Source organism: Halichoeres trimaculatus, unplaced genomic scaffold (assembly GCF_033239565.1).
Source record: "Halichoeres trimaculatus isolate MK-OKI-2021-1 unplaced genomic scaffold, fHalTri1.1 fHalTri1_scaffold_21, whole genome shotgun sequence".
Taxonomy (NCBI): Eukaryota; Metazoa; Chordata; class Actinopteri; order Labriformes; family Labridae; genus Halichoeres; species Halichoeres trimaculatus.
Genome location: NW_027437199.1, coordinates 18,626,985 through 18,649,688, shown reverse-complemented (window position 1 = coordinate 18,649,688; position 22,704 = coordinate 18,626,985). Strand labels below are relative to the sequence as shown.

The 22,704-nt window shown below is 39.5% G+C and overlaps 1 protein-coding gene across 1 annotated transcript in view; it reads right to left on the bottom strand.

Annotated features, from left to right (window-relative positions):
* exoc4 (exocyst complex component 4) overlaps positions 1-22,704 on the bottom strand; it is a 198,302-nt gene that overhangs the window by 133,096 nt on the left and 42,502 nt on the right. The window contains exons 9-10 of the mRNA XM_074698040.1: positions 15,276-15,421; positions 12,035-12,123 (exon numbers count right to left, since the gene is read on the bottom strand). Of these exons, the coding sequence (XP_074554141.1) occupies positions 12,035-12,123; positions 15,276-15,421 (235 nt within the window). The remainder of the gene's footprint in view (positions 1-12,034; positions 12,124-15,275; positions 15,422-22,704) is intronic.

Below are 22,704 nucleotides of genomic sequence, written 5' to 3'. Positions count from 1 at the left end.
ACTAAACTTCATCAGCTGGCGTGGTGTTGTCATAGAGACCTAGACATGTCGCAAATCAATCCGGTCCTGCTTGACCCAATGGGGAAGCTAAGAATCAGCAATTTACAATAACCTGTAACCTGTAATATTGGTGCTGATAATCTCATTTTAAAGTGTAGATTACAATCAGGAATATATCAAGAAGGGAGACTTTTTCAAGATCACGTTCAAATTCCTTACAGCCCTTTAAAAGATGTTCTTGTTGTAAAAATTTGGCTTTCTTTTTTTTTTTTTTTTTTAAATTGGTACGTATGTGGTTTCTGGTATTTGCAGCCTCAAGTGGCTGGGTTATTCTCATGAAGGCAACCAAAGCCATGTGGTAGAAGTTTTTTTGAGACAAATTTTCAGAAACTTCAATAAATTCACTTTACTCAAAGTATACAAGGGGCACAGATGACCTAGTGGTCTAGGTCGTGCCCTATGAGGTTAGCCCTTGGTGGCCGTGTTTGAATCCGGCCTGTGGAACCGTTTCCCTTATCATTCCCCTCTCATTCTGTTTCCTGAACTATCCACTGACCTATCCTCTCTAATAAGGCACAAAAAAACATTTTTGGCTAACAGTCAATGCTTTTCATAATTCTCATTCAATATAATTCTTAATCAGAATATTTTCTTTAAAAAATCAAGATTAGCTGTTAAAAAGCCGATTTTCAATCACAGTCGTCTTTTATTCAGGGAATCAAAACCCCTTTTTACTTTCAGATGACTGTGGTCTCTAATATAGCACAGCACTTTCAAGCACATAATAGTTAACACTTTTTGCCTCTCTTATGTAATTTATGCCGATTGAATCAAATGCGTTTCAAAATGAGAAATAAAATATGTAAACAAGTTTTGGAAGACTGATATTGGCTTTAAGGAAAATGGAGGTTTGTCATTATTCTAGATCACACAAGATGTAATTTGTGAGTTCAGAAAAAGCCTGAGGACTTAAAGTTTATGAGTCATTTGAAAAGAAATCCAACTCCAAATGGGAGAGAAAGAATCAAGCACCCTGGGGAAATAAGCAGTAGATATTCTTTTGTTATTCTTTGAGCTGCATGACATTTAAATGCTGGGTTTATTGACATATTTAACTGACATTTACACATGATGGGCCCATATGGACGAATAACATGTTTCTTACTCTGACAGGAGTTAATTTCTGTATGAAATGAAATAAAAAGGACAGGAAGAAAAACTTGAGACTGGTAAAGAAAGACAAGCATTAGCCCTCAAATCCCCGCACAGCTTGGGTGCTCAGGACAGAAAGCGTGAAGTGGAGGAGAGGAATGAAAGTGTGAGACATCAATCCCAGCAAAGTGGATGTCTTTGATGATCCAGGGCCATAATGCTTTAATAATTATCGACTCATTCACCAACCTAGGCGGACTCCATCCTAGGCTCCATTTATGAATATGATAAATCATAATTGCAAGGTCAGCAGAAGTCAAGTATTGATCACGCCACAAAGATGAGAAGAAAACCCATTCTTGATTTCCTACAGGCAACCAGGAGAGTGTTAGGTTAAAAAAGAATGATTGAAAAGAAATGTCAAGGATTTTGTCTCATTTGAGCTCATTTGTTTTGAGCTCATTTATCAACCGAATGTTTTGCTTTCAAAAGCCACGTTCTTCTGCCTTTTTTTTATTCTAAGAATTCTAAGGATGATCAAATTGAGAATAAATTTGCATAATTAGTGGTGTTGATGAGGAAAAGCATTGTTACCGTTAGCTATAGGAATGCAGTCTTTCTTGGCTGACTCAAAGCTCGGTTAAATCAGCATTTCCAAAATGGCCACTGCCATCGCTCTGCATCAAAAACCCTTCTACAGAACCCAGTGGGTGACATCACTCAGCCCATGTTCATGTTTAATACGGTCTTGTTAACAGCATGCTTTGAAGGGCTGCAGATCAGACCTGAACCGTCTGCTTTGAGGACTACAGCCTCAGGCTCTCAGTGTAACCGCTGAGCTAATCTGACACTACATGCTTTGATTATAGCAAAGCTGGGAGCCATGCATTGTTTGGCATGATTAGGGGTGCAGCTCATTTGACTGACAGGTGGGTGGGTGGGGGTGTGACTATTTGCCAGGGGGCAAGTAAAAGCCTCAACCATACCACAATTGGTTTCTGGTTTAGTTGAAAATGTTTGGATCAGCTTTTCTCACATGGTCTCAGCCATCTAATTGACGTCTGACACAATGTTCAGTCAGAGTTTGGATTAATATGTATGAATACTTTAAGTTTGGGTGAATAAATGTAGGACTATAACACTCATCTATTTTTTTTTCTATGAATTAATTTCAAAATCAAAAAGAAAAAAGAAAATAGCACAACCACTACCACCAACACCATAAAGCACTCAAGACGGTATGACGTATGTGTTCAGGTGGGAAGTTGCTTAAATGAAAACAACCACAAGAAAACAATCACAAGATTATACACAACGTCCACAGACAAATATCTGGGTTTTTATAATCTTAGAAAATTAAACAAAACAAAAAAAAAAACAAGAATAAGGACTAAAAAAGTCTCATAAAAAAATAATACTGGGTTATCTTTTTGACACAAATTGGTTTGAAATCTATTTGATAAACAGTCAATGACACAGAGGTATCTATTAAAATAACATGTATTTTCCTTAAGTAACTCCTTAAAGTTTTACTGACAACACACCAAAAGCTGTGATGGATAATCATGAAACTGAGAGGTACAGAAAAAAAAAAATCATCTTTAAAATAAAGGAAAATCAGAGTCATGATACCTGACTTTCCAGACAAATGTACTGATTTAAACAATATTTATGTAAAAACAAATATTCAAAAAAAATGCAATTTTGAGTAATATAGGAGCACTAGGCCCATCAAACTTGGAAGAAAAAAAAAAATCTCACAGATTGTATTCTTAAGCTTAAATATGTTATAGAGATAAGTTGGGAAGGGACTTGCACGAATATTGTTACTGTACGTTAAATAAGAATAGATTTAGCTGTAGCATCATATACAAAAAAATAAAACAAAATAAAAAATATAATAGCGACATTACCTAACAAGGTGTGAATATTTTAGCTTACAAATTCTTAATAATTAAATGGTATACTATGAAGTTGAAGCTTTAAGAATTATAACTAAAGTTCCATGGGAGTAATGGAGACACTATAGTCCCCCTAAACACCAGCCTTTTGTATTACTTTGTCAACACAGACTGCCTATACCTGTGCGTTTAAGTATCCCTTTTGTTATGATCTTCAATTTTAAAGATACATTAGAAATTTTGTTTTTATTTTCTAAAAATGTGCTGCAAACATCATAAAAATGGAATACTACTGGATTTGTTTTACCACTGATGAATACATGAACACTTGTGGTATAAATAAGTTTAAAAAAGTGAGATTCTCAAATCACGGCGCCTAGAAGCTCGAGTGAACCCTTTGAGAAATATCCTCTTTTTTAAAAACGGACTCCCTATTAAAAATAACTGTCAGCAGTTGCTATCAAACCCAATCAAAGTGCATAAAATCACACCTCACTTGGCAAGAACACGCTGTCTGTCCTCCATCAAATCACAACCCCACACCCACATGTGCTGCTGTGAAACACGTGACGATCAACATCTGCCTGCCCCACCCACCATCATCTCCACTCCTGTTTCTCAAGAGACTCTTTTTCCATTTTCACCTCTTCTTCTCCCCTTCCCACCAGGGGGGCTCAAATCAGCTTGACAAGGAACACCACTTCTGGTTGTCCCCTCAGCAGTCACTCTTCCTCCTTTCCTCTCCGTGTCTCAGGAGAGCTTTATGCTATTATACATAAACAAGAAGCCCCCTGATACAGCGAAGGGTTTTTATTTTTTCAACATCGCAGACCGAGCTGGAGATATAAAAAGTGGGCAGAGAGGAAATTTGTACCAAAATTCCTCACATAAAGGGCTGAGCCAGACTGTTCCTTTTGTTTGCCAGGTACCTGGTAAACAAGTCTATTTGAATATCAAAAGGAGAGCAGGGAACGTGTGAAATAGATTTGGAATTGAGTTGATTATAAAAACATCTTAAGAGGGGAGGGGAGTCAGAGGTGGGAATGGGAGTGTATGCGCACATGCCTGCAGGAAAAAAAGGGGGGAAAGTGTGTATGTTTGTTTATATCCATGAGGAGATAGGACGGCTTTGTGTACGGCTGTCACATGTTCGGGAAAGGGGGGGTCGTAACTTCAAACGTGCCCTGGGGCAAGGCAATATCTGGTGAAACACAATGAACACCACAAAGAGAAATAAAATAAAAAAGCGCTGTAAATGCATTACTGACTCTGCGTGGTGCACGACTGGGGTAGTTATTGAGATATATTCACCTCCCGGATGACCACTGGGACACTCCTGAGCATATGAAAGAGGCGATAAAAAAAGAACAAGAGGGGGTTGTTGGGACGACATGCAGAGGACTATAGGCATATGGTAAGACATCTATGGTTGGGAAATTGTTACTTTCATAATTTATTCATTGGGAGTGTGATTGAATCTGGAAGTGGCTTTGTTATTCTTGAATACTGGAGGAAACACGCACACAGCCGAGTGGAGGATTTGCTGTATGTGTGAAATAACATACAAGTACATGACTAGTGTTGGGAATTACAGCGTTAAAACTAATGGAGTTATTTTTTCCAGTAAGGGGTAATCTAATTAATTACTATTTCAAACATTATATTATATTATTATGAATTGAGGTGCGTTACTTTTTATCCGACCTGGCTCCCTCAGCCAGACACAAGAGAGGAGCTGCAGATAAAAATGGGGGAAAGCGTAAGACACACAAGTAATGATGAGAACAAAGAGCTTTAACAAAGAGCTGATGCTAAAATCAACTTTTCAGCAACAAATATCACACAGCTGCCTGTGTGTGTCTGTGTAACCTCAGCCAGAGAGGATCTCATACAGCGTCTTTGGATCAAACCAACTCCAGGGAGAGGGGTGGATGCTTTTCCAGGTTTGAATGTAAGGCACAAGTAACCGACTTGACTTGAAAAAATATTAGAGATGACGGGACCAGACTTGAGAATAAGAGGTTATTCGGGAGAAATTACAAGTTGGGAGTAGAGTGAGAGACAGGTTAAAAAGCAGAAGAATCCCTCCTAAATCAGGAGAGTTGGCAGGTTTATCTGACCTGGCTCGCTTAGCCAGACACAGGACAGAAGCTGCAGAATTAACATGCTTGAGTGCCGAGCTGTGGGTTAATACTGACGTTGTAAGGGTATGGTCTTTTGAGTTCATAGTTTGGATTTTCTTGTGTTTCTTGAGTTTCTTTGTGGTTATTTAGATTTCTTGTCTTGTGTTTCCTGTGTTCATCTTAGTTATGTTTTTTGTGTGTTCCTTGTGTTTTCATCTTCACTTTGTTGCTTCCTGTGTTTGGTTTAGGGCTGAACAATTAATCGATTTTAAACAGACATTGCAATGTAATAGAATGCAATTTTTAAATCCCAAAGGCTGCAATTGGAAAAAAAAAAAAGTTTCATGTACACAGATCTGTAGGGAAAATAGTAACTCGTACTTGTTCTCCCTTAAAACCACCATAAGTCAAAATGCTGTTTTTTCTGGCAAAAAAAACCCCTGTGGGCTACAAGATCCATCCAGTAGATCGTAGAGCCGTACCCTTTGGTCACTTTTTTCTTTATGTTTTGTTACTCTTACTTTCAAGCGCAATCGCAATATTGGTCTAAAAAAATCGCAATTACATTATTTCCCAAAATCGTTCATCCCTAGTTTGGTTTAGTTCCCCCTCCTGGCCTTGTGTTTCCCTCCAGTTTGATTGTCCCTCGTGTGTTTTACCTGTGTCTTGTTCCACACCTGTGTTTGAATGCCCCCTTGTCTATATAAGCTTAGTCCCAATTCAGCGGCTGCAGCCTACAAAGGCTGACTATGACAGCTGGTTACGTCACAGCATTACATCGAAGGCTGTCCCATTTCAAAGGCTCCTCCAAAATGCAGCCAATGTGGCCGTCAAATCCAGCCTCCTTTCCCTAAATCCTTCTTAGCTTCACATATCCCAAGATCCATTGCGCTTGAACACCGAAGATGTTGGACATAGCAAAACTCCAGAGGGAGTCCTGTTATGTCCTGATATGAAGGATTTCTGGCTATAACTATGTGATTATATTTCTAAAACATTGAGGAAGATTTTGTTTTACTGTTTAAAAATGTGTTGTTTGGGCTCTTTTTAAGTAATGCACTGAGAAATAAAAAAATCTTTATAAATCTTCTCATTATGGCAAAATTCTATGTTTATAAATGTCAATTCTATTGGGAAAAAATACTGACTTGGAATTTTTTTTTCTACAGGGAATTCAAACAATACATTCAATCAATTCAGTGTTCTAAAAAGCAATTAAAACTTAAACAGCTTGTATTTTATCATATACGGCTTTGAGGACCGGGTCCTTCAAAGGAGTTCATTGACAATTGTACCCTGTATACTGTTGTGCTGTGCGTCTTGTTCTGTGCTTATTGGCTTCCTAGAGAGTTCTGGAGGTTTTTTTTGTTTGTTTGTTTGTTTTGTTTCTTTTGTTAGAGTTGTTGTTTTGAGTTTTTGGATTTTGAGTTTAGTCAAAAAAAAGATTTTCTGCTAAGTCTGCAATTGGGTCTTCTTCCTTTTGTTTGTGGCTCTGTGGATTCTAAACAGACACTACTTCAAAGTCATACATGTAAAAGGCAAGAACAGACATGTAAACATTAAATCCCAGAGCAAAACCTGCTGAAAAACTGACTTCTCTTTCAAAATTAAAGGTTTTTCAAAAAAGTAACACAATAATTACTTTTCTGGGAAAGTAACGAGTAACTATAACTGAGTGTTTTTTTTTTTAAGTAATTGGCCCAACGCTGTACATGTCAGTCTCAGTCCTCACATATGGAGCACATATTCCAGCTGTGGCTGCATATGGGGCTGTGATAAAGTCTTTAAATGAAGCGTTGAATTAATTGAAGCGAACAAGACATGATCCAGCGGCGAAGGCGAGCAATTAAGCCTTCATGAGAGTCTGCATGTGTACGCTGCATGTGGATGCAGGCATGTGAAGCTGTGTGCATGTGTGTAATGATATACGGCAGGCCCTGGGAACACTCAGGAGACATACATTACAGATATTACAGATTCATTTCAAAGCCATTAGAGACACACCAGTCTGGACGGAGAATGAAATCATTACATGTTCTTTACAAACGCTGCTGCTCTGATTGTTATTTAAAGATCAGGGAACTTAAAGATTTGTGACAACCTCTCAACCGTGGAACAAAAAAAAAAATGCTGAAAATAAAGCAAAGGCTTTCAGAGAAACACATCGAGTCTGACTTTTAGTGCATGACCATTTTTTTTTCCCTTGGCTGGATTTAAAAGGAACAATCAAAGTCTTATTTCCGTGGCTGTGTTGGTGAGCATCTGAGTTAATAACTTTATTGACTTGAAGTAGACCGTTGAGGAAAAAAGAGTTTAGGAAACTCCAAGTTGAGAGACTAAGAGACACACATGACTAAGCTTTAAGTGTTAGGTAATCCCACAGCCAGAAGAACTCATCAACTCAATCTCTCGTTTCGAACTCTTTCCACTCCCAACAGAGAGTTTAATTTGAAGAGAGAAGGAGAAAAAGTCCCTCTCCATACTGTCTCGATACATATTTTTCTAATTTCTTCCCTCAGAAATCTCTTAATGGCTTCTTCGCTGGACCCTGATGAAAACAATGACTTTTAACCCTCTCTACCTCCCTCCTCCCCTCCATCCGTCTTTTCCCCTTCCTCCATCGCAGCCGACTTATTTCATTCTCTAAATGATTTCTTACTCCTTCAATCTCTTTGCAGCCATTCAGGGCCCCGGCCGAGGCTTGTGGCCGCTGCGACGCATTGTGACAGGTGAAATGAAAGCCCAGAGAAATCTCATCTTCTTATAAACGCTCCGAGGCATTCAGCCAGTCAAAAAAAAAAAATATATATATATTTTCCTCTTTCTTTCTGAGGTGCCGACAGATGGAAGAAAAAAAGTGAGCTGTTATTTGAAGACCATTTGGGGTTTTCCTTTATCCACAGTTAATCAATGCTTTTCTTTTTGAGGCCGGGGTAGCTGAGGCAGTACATTCTGCATACTTTTACAGACTTCCTCCAGTCTGACTGGTAAAAAACAGGGTGAAAAGTAAAAAGTTATGAGTCCGGCTACTTATTTTATAGATGACAGAACTCGAAAACACAATTAATACTTAAATATTGAATCATTTATCCTTAAAGCTCCAGTGGGGAGTTTTCCACTGGTTACAAAACAGACTTAAGACGCTTCTTAGTGATAAATAGTCTACAATTGGAAAGCCTGTCTACAGGCAGTCCTCCAGTCACGAATGAGTCCCGCTCCTATGACGCTTTGTAACCCAAAATTCCACGTAAGTCGGATTTTTACCCTAAATACCTCCTAAATCTCTAAATAACTATGCAAGTACATGTATTATACTTTATATTCACGTGTCTACGATCCAAAAAAGGTGAAAATACCGATAAAATTATGGAGCACAAACACAGACAATCTACACTATGATGCGACTCGAGACAGAGTGGACGATGCTGATGCACTGTGTAGCTGTGTATTCACATGCACGCCACGTCAAAAACCAGTACACGTCATAGAAGCTTACAAACAGAACGGCGCAACTTTGAAACCTTCTCTATTTTCTTTCGTACATATACTTATTGGCGTCGTACAGTCGAAACGACATAAGTCGAGAACCAAGTAAGTCAAAGACCTCCTGTATTTCCCTATTAAATAGTGCCTCATCTGTAAGAAACATGCATTTGTTGGATGAGCAGAAGAGCTGAGTGAGTGGGCTGTTCCCACGGAAAAATTGCCAAATCTTCTCTGATGCCAAACAACCTATTCTGCTGTTGCTGCCGACTTTCTGACTTTAGTTATTTGTAATTTCTGGGTAAAAAGGTTATTAGTCCAATGGGGAGGATAACCTTTTGATTTAAATAGATAATGTGTTTGACTGTTTCAAAAAGGAAAACGATGACTTGATATTGATATATTCAAGCTTTCTTTCTACTTCTATTTAAAGTCTCCCAGCAAGGAATAATGAGGACAAGAATTAAGGAATTTGCAAAATAGACATATTCAGATTTGTCATAATTTTGAGGAAAATAAAAACCTAAACTGTAAAAAATAGGGATGTAGTCTCTGCTACGTCACCCATCTGTTCCTTTATGCAGAGAAATGAAGCCGGTCGTTTGGGGGGGCCATATATGAAACGACGCAACGCAAGCTTTGAGCTTCCTTTCTAGCAGCTACAGGGCATCCGTCAGTCACGTGTGCTGAGCTGTGTCTCTGACTGGATAAACTTGTGATCCTAGTATCCTCCAACTTTGCAAAGTGAGTGTTTCAAACCCAGGAAGTTATTTTTAACCAGGCTGAAAATGTGACTTCAATGTCGTAAAAGTCTGTTTTTTTTTTGGCTTGGTGTGTACAAGGTTTTTGGTCTTTCTGCAGTCAGGCTCTTCCTCAATAAACATCAACTTTTAACACTTTTGCATAGGCTTCATTTCTCTAAACAGGATGTTGCACCTTGGCAAAAACCTTGGCAAGAAAATGCCTAAAGCCCACAGTCTTTATAATACATGGATGTGGCGTCATCCATTTGTTTCTGACACAGGGTCCTCATTCATTCATTCATTTTCTAAACTGCTCATCCTGTTCAGGGTCGCAGGTGGATGGATTCTATCCCAGCTGTCTTGAGGCGAGAGGCAGGGTACACCCTGGACTGGGCGCCAGTCAATGACACAGGGTCTAGAAGCTTGTCACTGACGGGGACCATGTAGGTAAAGCTGAACTAAACCCAGCTTTGTTGAGAAGGGATGAGGCAAAGAGGCAGACCTTTGGTTTCTTCAGACAGCAACTGGGTGCCCATGTCAGTCAAGTCAGCCATTCCCTTAAATGGGCAGAAATTTCAAGTTTGATATTTTCAAAATAAGAATTTTATAAGTGGTTTTGGTGTTTCTGCAGGAAGAGTTGCAGTTTTTAGCACATCCATATGGGCTTCATTTTTCACAGATGGAAGTTGCCACTTGCTACAGACCCATATCCACAGCCTTCACAGCGATTTAAGTCAACAACAATGTTGAGACAAAACTACACTAGAACAAAACAGTGTAATATCGGTATCCTTCTTGTAAGACTTCATATTGTTGCAGAAGCACAAGAAGTAAACAGCAGCTGGAGCCCTTACACACATTTAGACACACATGCACACACACACACACTACCTGCTTTGCCAACTCATAGTGCTCCTATCTCACCTCTGTACTCCAAGGAACTTTCTGTCATGCTGACACTGAAGAGGAACAACTTGGTCTCACCGTCACAGCTCTGTGACATGTACACCGAAGGACGATGAAAAAGTGCTTTTTAAGTCAGAATCAAACTGGTTTAACTTGAAGACATTTTGAAAAGATGTTACAAACACACAGCTGATTAGACCACATTTTTTTCTAACAAACTTTTTTTTTTTTCTTTTTGGTATCATATTTCTTTTTCCAATTAGTTCTACAAAGAGAACAATGTCCCAGAGGTGTTTGAATTTCTGCCTTTTTTAAGGAGCTTATTGCTGCAAAACACTTTGTAATGATGCAAATAGCTCCACAAATGTGTTTTTGCATGAACACAAACTTGCATGTGTCTCTCAATTCTCAAATGTTCGGGCAGATCTGTAAATATGGAGACCAATGAGTAAAAAAATGCATTGTTATTAATGGTTTAAAGCTTTTTTTTTGACAGATCTAGGAAAATTTGTGATGAGTTTTGCTGTAAAATTACCTCCATATATGATTCTACCACAATAAAAAGAGAATTAAACAGACAAATATATCCTTTTTCAGATACCGTCAAAGGCTAGTTTGAAAGTGCTTTGAAGTAGTCTCTTTAGATTAAAAGCACCTCTGTTTTGCTTTATAATCAAATGCTATGAGGGCTTTTTTAAGGCAAAAAGAGCAAAATTGTGAATGAACTTACTAGTTTTTAAGTAAAAAAAAATCCTTGTTCTGCAAATTTGATACTTCATACGCGAAAGTTTTTTCAAAAAAGTTGTGGGAAGATGGTGATTTTTTTCTTTTTGTAAATGTAGCTGAAGCAGAATCGTCCTTTGAGATAAAAAGCACTTCACCGTTGTTGTCCTGCTCCATCTGCTACCTTTTCTGTGTTCTGAGTCAATGAGGAGCTCGGGGTGAAAACAGGGAATAGCAGCAGACAAACAGCGCTGTCAGGCACTGCTGATTGAAACCTCAAGGTCAGAGGCACAGAAACACAGAGCCGGAGAGTGAGACAGACACACAGAAGACGTAGGAGCAGCAGCACCGCTCAGACTCTCTGGGGTCTGGCTGTGCAGCTCACTCACTCTGCTTTCTGTTGTGTGTATGTGAGAAAAGAAGTGTGTGTGTATGTGTGTGTGTATGGGTGAGTGAGAGGTTTTCAAGGCCTCTCCCTGTAGGCAGAATCTGCAAAGTCACCCTGCTCCCGCCTCTCGTCAATCTCTCGCTCCATCGCTGCTTCTTTTCCCCGCAATCCTTTCTTTTCCTGAGTGTAACTTCTCGACCTGTAACGTGCCCTTCCTACTTCTACTGCACCTTTTATTCTTCTGCTCCCTTGTGCTCTTGTGTTTTACGTCTCCATCACTCTTTGGCGGTTGACTTCTTAGTCGAAAACAGCCAAAGCAACCCCACTTTTTTATCTCGAATTTCTTCTCTAACCTCCCTCATTTCACCCATCATCCTGACCTCCACCTTCCATTTGTGTACGGTTTGTTCTCTTCTTCCTGCAGACTGCAAACCCTGAGCTTTTTTTTTTCAAATTCATATCAGGAATATGTCAATCCTTTTCACACCTTCTGTCTCACCTTCTCTCCTTTCTTAACCCTCACTTCTTCAATCCAGATGTCATGAAGTCTTTTACACTTCATTTGCTTTCTATGCTCCCAGTTTATCTGTTCACCCCCCCCTCTTCCCTCCTCACCTTGCAGTTCACCGCTCTTGCTGTAGAGTTCTCGCCTCTGCTCCCTCAGGTAAGCGCTCATGCTGATGGCATGTGAAGATGATTCAAACCTGTAAAACACACAAAAGGGTAAACAAGGGGGAACAAGACACAAAGGTACAACAAACAACACAGAGGGAAGGTTTAATTTGAGATTTTACACAAACAATCCATAGAAATATAGGTTTGTGTTGATTTTAGCACACACTATGGACAAAGTGAGACCTCTTTACATGATTAAAAAGTTTCTTTCAACAAAATTTTACTTTAATTAAAGTTAATCAAAGACGCTTACAACTGATAAGAAAAAAAAATAGATTCATAACAGATAACCAAAACAGAAAGAGAGATTATGATGGTGGGAGTCAGGTTTTGAAAAAGTGGGTTTGAGTTGATTTTTTAATGAGAGGAGTGAGTCTGAATTGCAGATGTTTAGAGGAATTGAATTCCAAAGAGTTGAGGCAGCGGTTGAGAAAGCTCTGTCCCCAACGGTGCAGTGCCTGGTCCTGGGGATGGGGGACAGGAAGTTCATCTCAGTCCAAAGATGTGAGATGGTGGGTGGGGGATTGAAGTTGGAGGTATGGGGGAGCAGAGTTATTGAGAGCTCTGCATGTGATGAGCAGGATCTTTCAGATGATTCAGTTCTGGACAGGGAGCCAGTGGAGATGCTGAAGGATGGGTGTGATGTGTTGCTAATCAATCAGGCAGCTGAGTTTTGGACAATCTGTAGTTCATACAGCTCAGGCCCTAAACTTCCTGTTAGAGCAGTAATTCAGTGGAGATGTTTTGTATCAACAAAATAGTGTCCGATGCCCTCATGTAATGAAAATGAAATGATCCAACACCTGCCCCTGGACTGTTTCAGAACCAAACAGATCTGACACAAAGTGACCGGGACTGGATTCAACACCACCAACAACAGTGGTGTTTTCTCCTGGAGGCCAAGGGAAGCCATGCTTTGTTTTTGTTTTTTCAGACTGCAGCTGTGATTTAATGAAAATGCTCCTTTTAATAGTTTCAATATATCTTCTGTGTTTTGTCACTGTCATCTCTTCCTTATTTCTCTCCTCTAGTTATTGAGCATTTTATGATGTGAAGGACAGTGCTCTCCTAAATGTTCTGTGGCGAATGAGTGGTGAAAATACGATATTGCACACTGTTGTCTGCAAGAAGGCCAAGCCGAGTTGGCATCCCTTGGTGGAAAAAAAACAAAAATGATCAATCAATCAGATGAGGCTGCAGTCATGACACTGCTCACCTGTGATTGGCTAAGACTCTGTCAAAGGAAGCCACCCCGTCTTTCGCCTCAAACCAATAAAATCACAGTATCGTCATCATCAAGCCACTGAATGAAATCAGGGAGATTAGCACATTAGCTGTGTGCATGAAGCGGCTGGTTGTGCGTTTGAGTGGGCGATGAGTAAATTAAGATATTTGAGCTAAGTCAAGAGGACAAAGGTGAATGGGCGTGTGATCGGTGTTCAAAGTGTCGGTTACATAACAAGCATGTGTAAGTAAAATGAAGCTCTCTCTCTCTGGGCGCTCTTAACAGGTCATTCCACTACATGAAAAAGTGATATACAAGCTGCAACATAGTCTTTTATGTACCCCACTCCCTAAAAAGCATACAGATTAGAGGTTTGTCTCACTTGGCTTCCTTAAAGAAAATCCCCACGCCGCGCCACTGACCATCAACGAGAAGTCAGTCATGTACGAACCCTTTCAAGAAACACTCACAGACGACACCTGGAGATTGTTCTGGCTCATCATGTCCATCACAAACACTCACATCTGGAAAACCTGCACTAAAACTGTAATTAATCAAGCTGTCATAACAAGTGACGCAGTTTTTAAGAACATTAAAACTGAACTTAAGAGGAGGAAAATCCATGGGTTTGAAGAGAGGAAGTCCCTAACCCTGGGACACCCTAAGTCCTTGTATTTGTTCTTTTCTTCTGTGTTGGATTGATTCTGTGTTTTTGTTTTTTGTTTTTTGTTGTTGTTGTTTTTTAATCTTTGCACTGATGGAATTTTGAATGTTACCCTTTTGTATTTTGTCTTTGAGTATTAAAGATTCTTTTAAACTTAAAAAATAAAAAGTAACAGGCCTGGCCAGGAGTCAGATGGAGTTTAAAGAATGCAGCATGGTGTGTCTATCGGAGACGAATCTCCATCCTGATTCCTGTTAACACCGTCACCAGTGGTGGCTTCCAGACTTTCAGGGGCTTCACTTGTTTTGTCATTAATATTCTTACTTAACTGTGTATGAGGGCAACTGCTCCAACTGAATTTCCTCCCAAGAATAAAAAAATAATATTTCTGGTCCTAGTTAGACAGGGATATTAACTGATTTTTTTTTTTTTACCACTAGAACGATTAACTTTGGAAAAACACAATCATGGTAATATTTTTCAAGAATTGTGCTCTCCACTAATTTTGGGTCTAGAGAAATATTTTAAAGGAGACCATTAAGTGGCTGTCTGATCCCAAATCTATGCATCCAAAGCCCAGGTAGACCTTAAGATTGTGTGTAACTGTCGTCTGTATGTATATATGATGTATGGGTTTCCGATGTGTGTGTTTGTGCAAATAACTTACTATTAACCTACTGATGTCAGTGAAGTTATGTTAGTACTTTTCACTATTTTTTTTTCTTTCTTTGATTTCCTTTTTTATCATCTTGGATTTATTTTTCACTTTTTCATTTTATTTGCATTTTGTCCTTCTTTTCCTTTCTTTTCCTCCTCTTCCTTTTTTCCTTTCTTTTCCTCCCTTCTTATTATTAATATCTATTTATTTTTTTTTTTTTTTTTTCTTGGGCGTGGGGGGCAAGGATGTGGGTTAAAAAGGAAAACTGTACAAGTCATCTCATCACTGATATTGTATCGGGATACACATTTCTGTTGTCTTGTATTTCGTTTTATTGGAAATAAAAATGTTTTCCCCTCAAAAAAATAAAAAAATAAATAAAAAATTTAAAAAAAATCTGATTTAACTGTGTATGAGGGCAACTGAATTTCCTCCCTCCCTAAAAAGAGTATTTCTGGTTCTGGTTAGGTAGGGATATTAACTGCAAACTGCTGACATCGCCTTTTTGTAACAAGTTCCTTGGCACACATTCTGTTTGAGTATTACATTTGACTGCTTGTATGAGATGTTAGTTCTTTTGAGCTTTCAATACAACTAAATGTACAATGCAAACGACAGTGGGTGTGATCCTTACTTGAAAAGCGACTGCTTGGCACGCTGTGGTTTCTTCTTTGCGAAAAAGGCGGCAAACTCGCTGCCAGTGCTGGCGTAGGAGAGCTGAGCGGATGGCTCTGTGGCACTGCGGCTGTTCTTCACATCCAGGTACTCCATGAGCAAAACCTGAGAGAGACAGAGGGTAAATGGGTTAAAAGCACAGACACAGAATTATCAGAGAAAAACTAAAGAAAAATCTGAATAAAAGAGAAAGAGAAATGAAGATTCTTAGAACGGCGCACAAGACTCTTAATAGGTTCACGAACACATAATGTGGCGCTTTAAAGCACAATCATCACAAAGTGAAAGCATCAAGTTAATGCTCGTCTCCGTTTCATCACATTCAAATTTTCCCCGTTAATATTAATTAGATAACATAAAATGAAGTGCTAAGGCTTATTAATGACTTCAAAGCTCCCACTCAAAATAATATCCTGTTAGCTCAGCCCATCTGCTCTCTTCACTTTATCCACTTACTCAGAAGTACTTTTCCATGTAGAAATCCTTTATACCCTGAGATTAAAGGTACAAAGAGAAATAGCCTTTGCTGCATTTGGTTATCATGAGATTTTTATTCTGTGAAGTTCACAATATTAAAATAAAACAACTGAGGAATTGCAGATTTTGCATGCTGTGATTTATTGGTGGTTTCAGCATTTATTATGAATATTGGAATTAAATTCTGCTGTGTTGTCACAGGAAGAGTTCAATTTGTTTCTGTTTTGACTTCACATTTCCGGTAAAACTGCACTTGGAAGTCATTTGTTCAACTGCGGATTAGCATAGGTATGTAGCAATTAAATCAATAGTGTTCACAATAAAAAAGTCAATAGTCAAAACTAAACAACTCTTATTCTTGGTTGGGAAATTAGATCCTGATGTGGCTGGGTTTCTCTGTGCCGTCCTTTCCCCTGATCTGTCTGCATGATCTATGGTTGAATCCATCAATGTCTTATCATGCTTCATAAAAATCTTATCAATTTCTAACAATAGCTGAGGACAAGCACACTGAAACCCCGGCCAGAACGAGAAAGTTAACTTCCTCTCCTCTATCATTCTATCTGCACATTCCCTCTGTAGCTTTCATTGGTTCTCATTTTTCAAAATCTCTCAGTGCTTCATCTCTCATTTCTCACATATCTATTTTTTCCCTCTGTTGCTCTGTCTCCCTCATTTCATCGTCCCCTTCTTCATCCCTTCTCTCTGTGAATACATATGTTCTAAAATAGCCTCCCATATCTTACAGCTTCATAATTTAGCAGGGTCATTTAGCCTGTGTGTGTCTAATTCTGAGGCACAGAGCGGGTCAAGCCCAGAATGGGACAGGAGTAATGGCCAAGCAGATGGAGATACATCCCAACTGTAATGATGTAATTAACGCTGCGGAGAGCGACCCCCAGTCATGCATGGGAAAGCCTTCACATGCTAGCATGGATGTTAATTCAAGTGCAGCAGCAAGGATGTTACACACATTAACAAACTGTGGCTAATAAGATAGCTTCAGGATACTATGACAAAAATGATACAACTTAGGTGAAAATTGTAGAAAAATTCGGTAACACTTCACTTTATAGGTCGGCAAATTTCATCACACTTAGGTAATCATTTGACAAAGTATTTTCTTATTTCTTTGAAATTACCCCTGAAATTTCATGACAATTTGGTGAAAACTAGCACATAACTTCTGGCCAGATTCTGTTTTGCAGTGTGTCTGTACTCGCAGTGTCTATCACAATAAGGTAAGGCCAATTTACAACCCCACTCTTGGTGAATATCCCATCTGAAGCCTTCAGTTGTATCATGTAAAACATTATAGGCCTTATCATGAAAGTACAGTGGGGAAAATAAGTTTTGAATGCGTCAACTTTTTTCTCATTAAATTTATTTCCAAAACTGCAATTCGAATAAAGTTTCTACCAGACATTGGTATTAACTCAAATAATCCACAAATGAAAAGAAATCACAACATTCAGGTCCATAAATAATGATTATGTGGAATTACGTACAATAACACAGGAAAAAAGTATTGAACACACCATGGAAAAGCTGTATACTTTGGCAAGGAAATGCACCATACCACCTGAAATCTGTCAGAAATTATTACTTGAACTTCTAATTAGTGCAAACCAACATCAGCTGGGCTAGAGCAAATTGATGGTCCTATAAAAAAAAAAGTATTTTTTTTTACCAAGCAGTTAAATACGACACACCTCATGATGGGTAAAGGCAAAGAGCTCTCTGAAGACATTCACAACCTGATTGTTGCTCAGCATCAGAATGGAACTGGTTACAGACTTATATCAAAGCACCTGAATATTCAAGTCAGCACCGTTGGGGCCATTATTCACAAGTGGAAGGAGCACCACCTTACCATCAACAGGCCACGCACAGGAGCTCCTTGCAAGATTTCTAACCAGAAAGTCAAAAAGATAGTCAGAAGAGTACTCAACGAGCCAAGGACCACCGTGAAAGTGCTCCAGAAAGACTTGGAGGCAGCAGGTACAATTGTTACAGAGAAAACAAAGGGCAATGCACTCCACGGCCATGGCCTCTGTGGATGCTCAGCCTGCAAGACTCCATTCCTCAAGAAAAGGCGTGTTGAAGCTTGTTTAAAGTTTGCTACTTCTAAAAACATTTTTTGGTGGGTTGTGATTTAATTTCAAATAAATTATTTGCTAATCGTCAACTTCTTACCTTGCAATTTGGGATAAATTTCAAAGAAACTGGGAAAAAAAACAGTAACCTACCAATTGCGACAATAAATTTGGACATTATTTTAAAGAAGTTATGTGCTAATTTCAAAGAACTAAGAAAAAACTTTGTCTAATTATTACCCAAGTGTGATGAAATTTGCAGACCCCTAAAGTAAAGTATTACCAAAATTCCAGATTCCAAATGTTTAAACTCAGAATAATTATCTTCTTTAAGTAGGTCGCATGTCATTGTTATCCATAGTTCATGAAAACATCTAAGTTAAACTTCCCACCCAACACCCTCACACCCCACATGAGTAATTACTGTGAAACACTTACACTCCCACATCACTGATAGTGCTGGAGGCCATATTGCACATGCTCTCTCAAACTGGTAACACCAGGGCCTCCACTCGCCACTAGCCCCATGCTGCAGCTAATCCTATCAGTGTATTAATTACTAATGATGAGCTGATGGAGCGAAACCCCCACTTGCTTGCAAGCTAACGGGCGTTAATGAAATGCCAGCACTAGGCTGATGAAGGGGCTCCGACCCTACTTAAATTGCATTAGCCCAGAGACAGAGTGAACTTTGGAGGCAATTAACTGGACTGTTAGGACAGAGGGAAGATAGAAGGAAAGAGGGATGAGAGATGGAGAGTAAACCAGGGGGAAGAAAAGGGAAGAAGGTGGGAAAGTGAAGGAGTGAAGAAAGAGCTGAAGGTCATAGGTGGAGGGAAGCTGACAAAGTGGAGAATGTGAGAGAAGAACAGAAAACACAGGAAGAAGTTGGTTGACTAATTGTCGCTGATTTGACTGATAGAGGGTTAGCTCCATTGCTTTTCTTTGGTTTAGGCCTTGAGTGGACAATCAAAAATATCTAACCAGCAGCTGACAACTTGCAAAACTGGGGATTTTGTAAAACAAATCCAAAACAAAATTTTAATTAAAAGAGCTGCCTCACCAATGAGTTCCAAATTAGCTCAATCAGCTTGTTTTCATTGCAATGCCAAACTACTGCAGATAGGTCTTACTGTGCCTCTTGTGTTTAATTACACTGATTTTGAGCTATTCTGAGAGTGTGTGAACTTGTTTTGAAGAACAACAAAAAAGTGTCGAAGATAAGTTTCTTTTATAAGAATTTAAAAAGTATTGCACTAACTAATTTGCTTGTTTGTTGGAGCCACTGAAGTCCTCAGATGATGAGCTACAGGCGTTCAAAAGCAAAGAAGTGAGTCAACTTTCTAAGTTCACATTTGCTTCATCAATCTACATCCACCAGCAACTGCTCGCTGACACAAATATCTAATCAGCCAATCACATGATAGCAACTCTAAGCATTTAGCTACGTAGACATGGTGAAGACTACCTACTAAAGCTCAAACTGAGCATCAGAATGGAGAAGAAAGGTGATTTAAGTGATTCTGAACGTTGCATGGTTGTTGACCAGAGTATTTGACAAATTGCTGATCGACTGGGATTTTAACCAACAACCATCTCTAGGGTTTACAGAGAATGGTCCCAAAAAGAGAAAATATCCAGTGAGCGGCAGTTCTGTGGGTGAAAATGCCTTGTTGATGCCAGAGGTCAGAGGAGAATGGACAGACTGGTTGGAGCTGATAGAAAGGCAACAGTAACTCAAATAACCACTGGTTACAACTGAGGTCTGCAGAAGAGCATCTCTGAACACACAACACGTCCAACCTTGAGGCAGATGGGCTACAGCAGCAGAAGACCACACCGGGTGACCCTCCTGTCAGCTAAAAACAGGAAACTGAGGCTACAACTTACATGGGATTCATCCTGCCGTGAATCAACAGTTGGCAGAGCAAATGGTGTGGGAGATATTTTCTTGGCTCACTTTGGGACCTTTGGGACCCCAACTGAGCATGGTTTTAAGACCACAGCCGACCTGAGTATTGTCACTGACCATGCCCATCCTTTAATGACCACAGTGTACTTATCTCCGGACGCTCCTCACAAAAACTCAAACCACCTCAGACTGGTTCCTTGAACATGACAATGAGTTAATTTTACTCCAAAGGCTTCCACAGTCCCCAGATCTCAATCCTAGAGAGCTCCTCTGGGACATGATGGAAGGGTATTCTTACCATTGATGTTCATTTGACAAATCTGCAACTGCGTGATGCTATCATGTCAATACAGAGAAAATCTCTGAGGAATGTTTCCAGTACCTTGTTGAATCTATGACAAAGAATTAGGCAGTCCTGAAGGCAAAAAGGGTCAAACCTGGTACCAGGAAGTTGTATTGCTCCAATAACTTTGAAAGTACTTACACACCTCCACAAGACTCAGATGGCAAGTATTCTGGGATGTACTACAAACAGCCTTTTACAAATGCTGAGGGAGTTAGCAGCTGTTGTCTGAGTTTGATGTTTACACTAATAATGTTCTGCAACTGCACTTATACAGGAAAAAGTCCCTCCTGCCAACCAAAGATTGTGCCAATCTGCTCATCATTATAAAACAATGAAGAGTTCCTGTTATCTTCCCACAACGCCTCACATGAGCTATTGTACTCAGCTTCATACACTAAAAAAGACAACCACCCATTCATTCCTTCCTCCATCCTCTTAACATCAAGACAGGAATGCAAATCTCATTCAAATAGCTTCTGCAACAAAGAGGCACAGATCATATTGCTGTCACCACTCTTTGCCTGGGCTGCTCATGAGTGAAGCACATGTACAAGAAGAATCAGAAATGAGGACATCAGAGAAGGCAGACATGAGTCAAAGGAATTGTACTACAAAGAAAAAGGGAAGAAAGATTTGTCCCAAAGAGTAAGAAGTAACAGCAACACAAATCATAAACTTATGAACCGCTTGGAACTTCTCAGAATCATGGTTACAGGGGTTCGATAAATAATAAAAGAGTGAACTGGGGAGTTATGACCAGCTGCTGGAAATAGTATTTTTTCAAAGAAACAGCAGAAAGAGTTTCTTTAACATTCTTAAATAGTGTCCAACACCTTGAGGCCTTGCTCACCCTGTCTGGATTCTAATTTGCATAACCACATGCTTACTTTGCACCATCTCTTATATAGCAGACACCGAGGCTTAGCTGCAGTGTTTTTTTTTGTTTTTTTTTGCCCACGTGGCTGCCTGTTGCAGCAGCTCTCTCTTCATTGTCCATTTCTTGTAATTTTTTTGTCTCTTTTTCGTAATCTTGGAATTTGGAGTGGATCATTACTTTGTATGGCTTATTTGTTGGTTCGTGGAAACACAACTGGTTTTGTCTTCAGTGATATTTTTACTGTTTTTGCTCCTGTGTTTGTCTGGAGATCCTACATGTAACCATGGCTGCATTGTTTACATGTGAAATCGGCTGTTAGCAGCCTGTAGCATGTCAATGCTAACTGGTGCAAGGCCGGATGTTTCCCACAAGGTGAGGAGAAGGAGGTGAGGATGACGTGCTGGTTCTCAGGTGTGAGCTAAGAAGCGATGACATTGACTTGTCCTTCTACCCAACATTATTAGGAATGTAGATATATCGCTAATAAGATGGAAAAGCTAACCATGCTAACCCAGCAACAGAGGGAATACCAGAAGGCAGCATAGCATCATGCTAATCTCAGATATGGCTGTCAAGCTGTCATCATCTATTTTTTTCTTGTGGACTTTTCTGCACTTCCTATACACGTTCTTACTTTTGTTTTCTTGTAGTGCTGCTGTGACTCCTGAATTTCCATTCTATTCTATGCTATGTTTCTTTTGCACACTCAAAAATTCTTCAAGGGTTTCCCCGACAAAGGGAAATCATTCCCACAAAAAGAATATACAATGTAATTCTATCAACTAAATGCATTCTGCAGCAGAGTGGCTTGGCCCTGTCCCAAACTTAAATCAGTCTGTTGGGCTGAGTGCTAAGTTCTTTTAATACAAAAGGAGAAAAGCTCTATCACAGTCTGCCTTCGTAATTCATTACCAGCACTCCAATCCGTCTCTACCTAAGTTAATGTCCTGATGCAACCCTTTGTGCCTGGAGAAAGTGTCTCCTCATCCTCCATCCTGTCCATTAAAACCCTAACACCCTACAAATCAGTACAATTAAAGGAGGAACACTCAAAGCCTTGCAGGTGAGCACTTGTAGCTGCATGAACTCTGCAGTCAATCTGCTGAAATGAAAGAAATAAATATCACTTAATTTCCATCCTCTCCTTCTTATTAAGTCACTTCAAAAGCAGGTGGGAGAACAATCTTGACAATTTGTTCCTTTCTCAAGGCTTTATTGAAATTGGCTGTTTTCCTGCTAAATCTCTTGGCTGAGTCTTGTCACAAAAACATATCGACTGGTATCCCTCACCGTTAGCTTGAGTTGAAGTCCAAAGTGTCCTTGGCTGTCAAAGAAAGAGTTCTTTACACACGCTGTATTGATTGTGCTCCAGAAACTTCAATAACCTTCACGAGTTCTGACAGAGCTTCAGCCACAGCTTCTCTCACAGCGCTGAACCAACGCAAACCAGTGGGGGTTCCCACCTGGAGTGTGGTGCATCTAGTCAATCTTTTGAAGGCTATCTTGTCGACAGGGGGAAAAGAAGATGTGTCTGCGTGTTCACTGAAAACTATGTTATCTCTTCTATGTCCTTGCTGTGTCCTTAAAAATGTGTTTTTGATGTGACAACAATTGCATCTGAATATCTAACGAAGATAGACGACAGAACTGGGAAATGTGTAGGATTGAGTGTTTCTATGG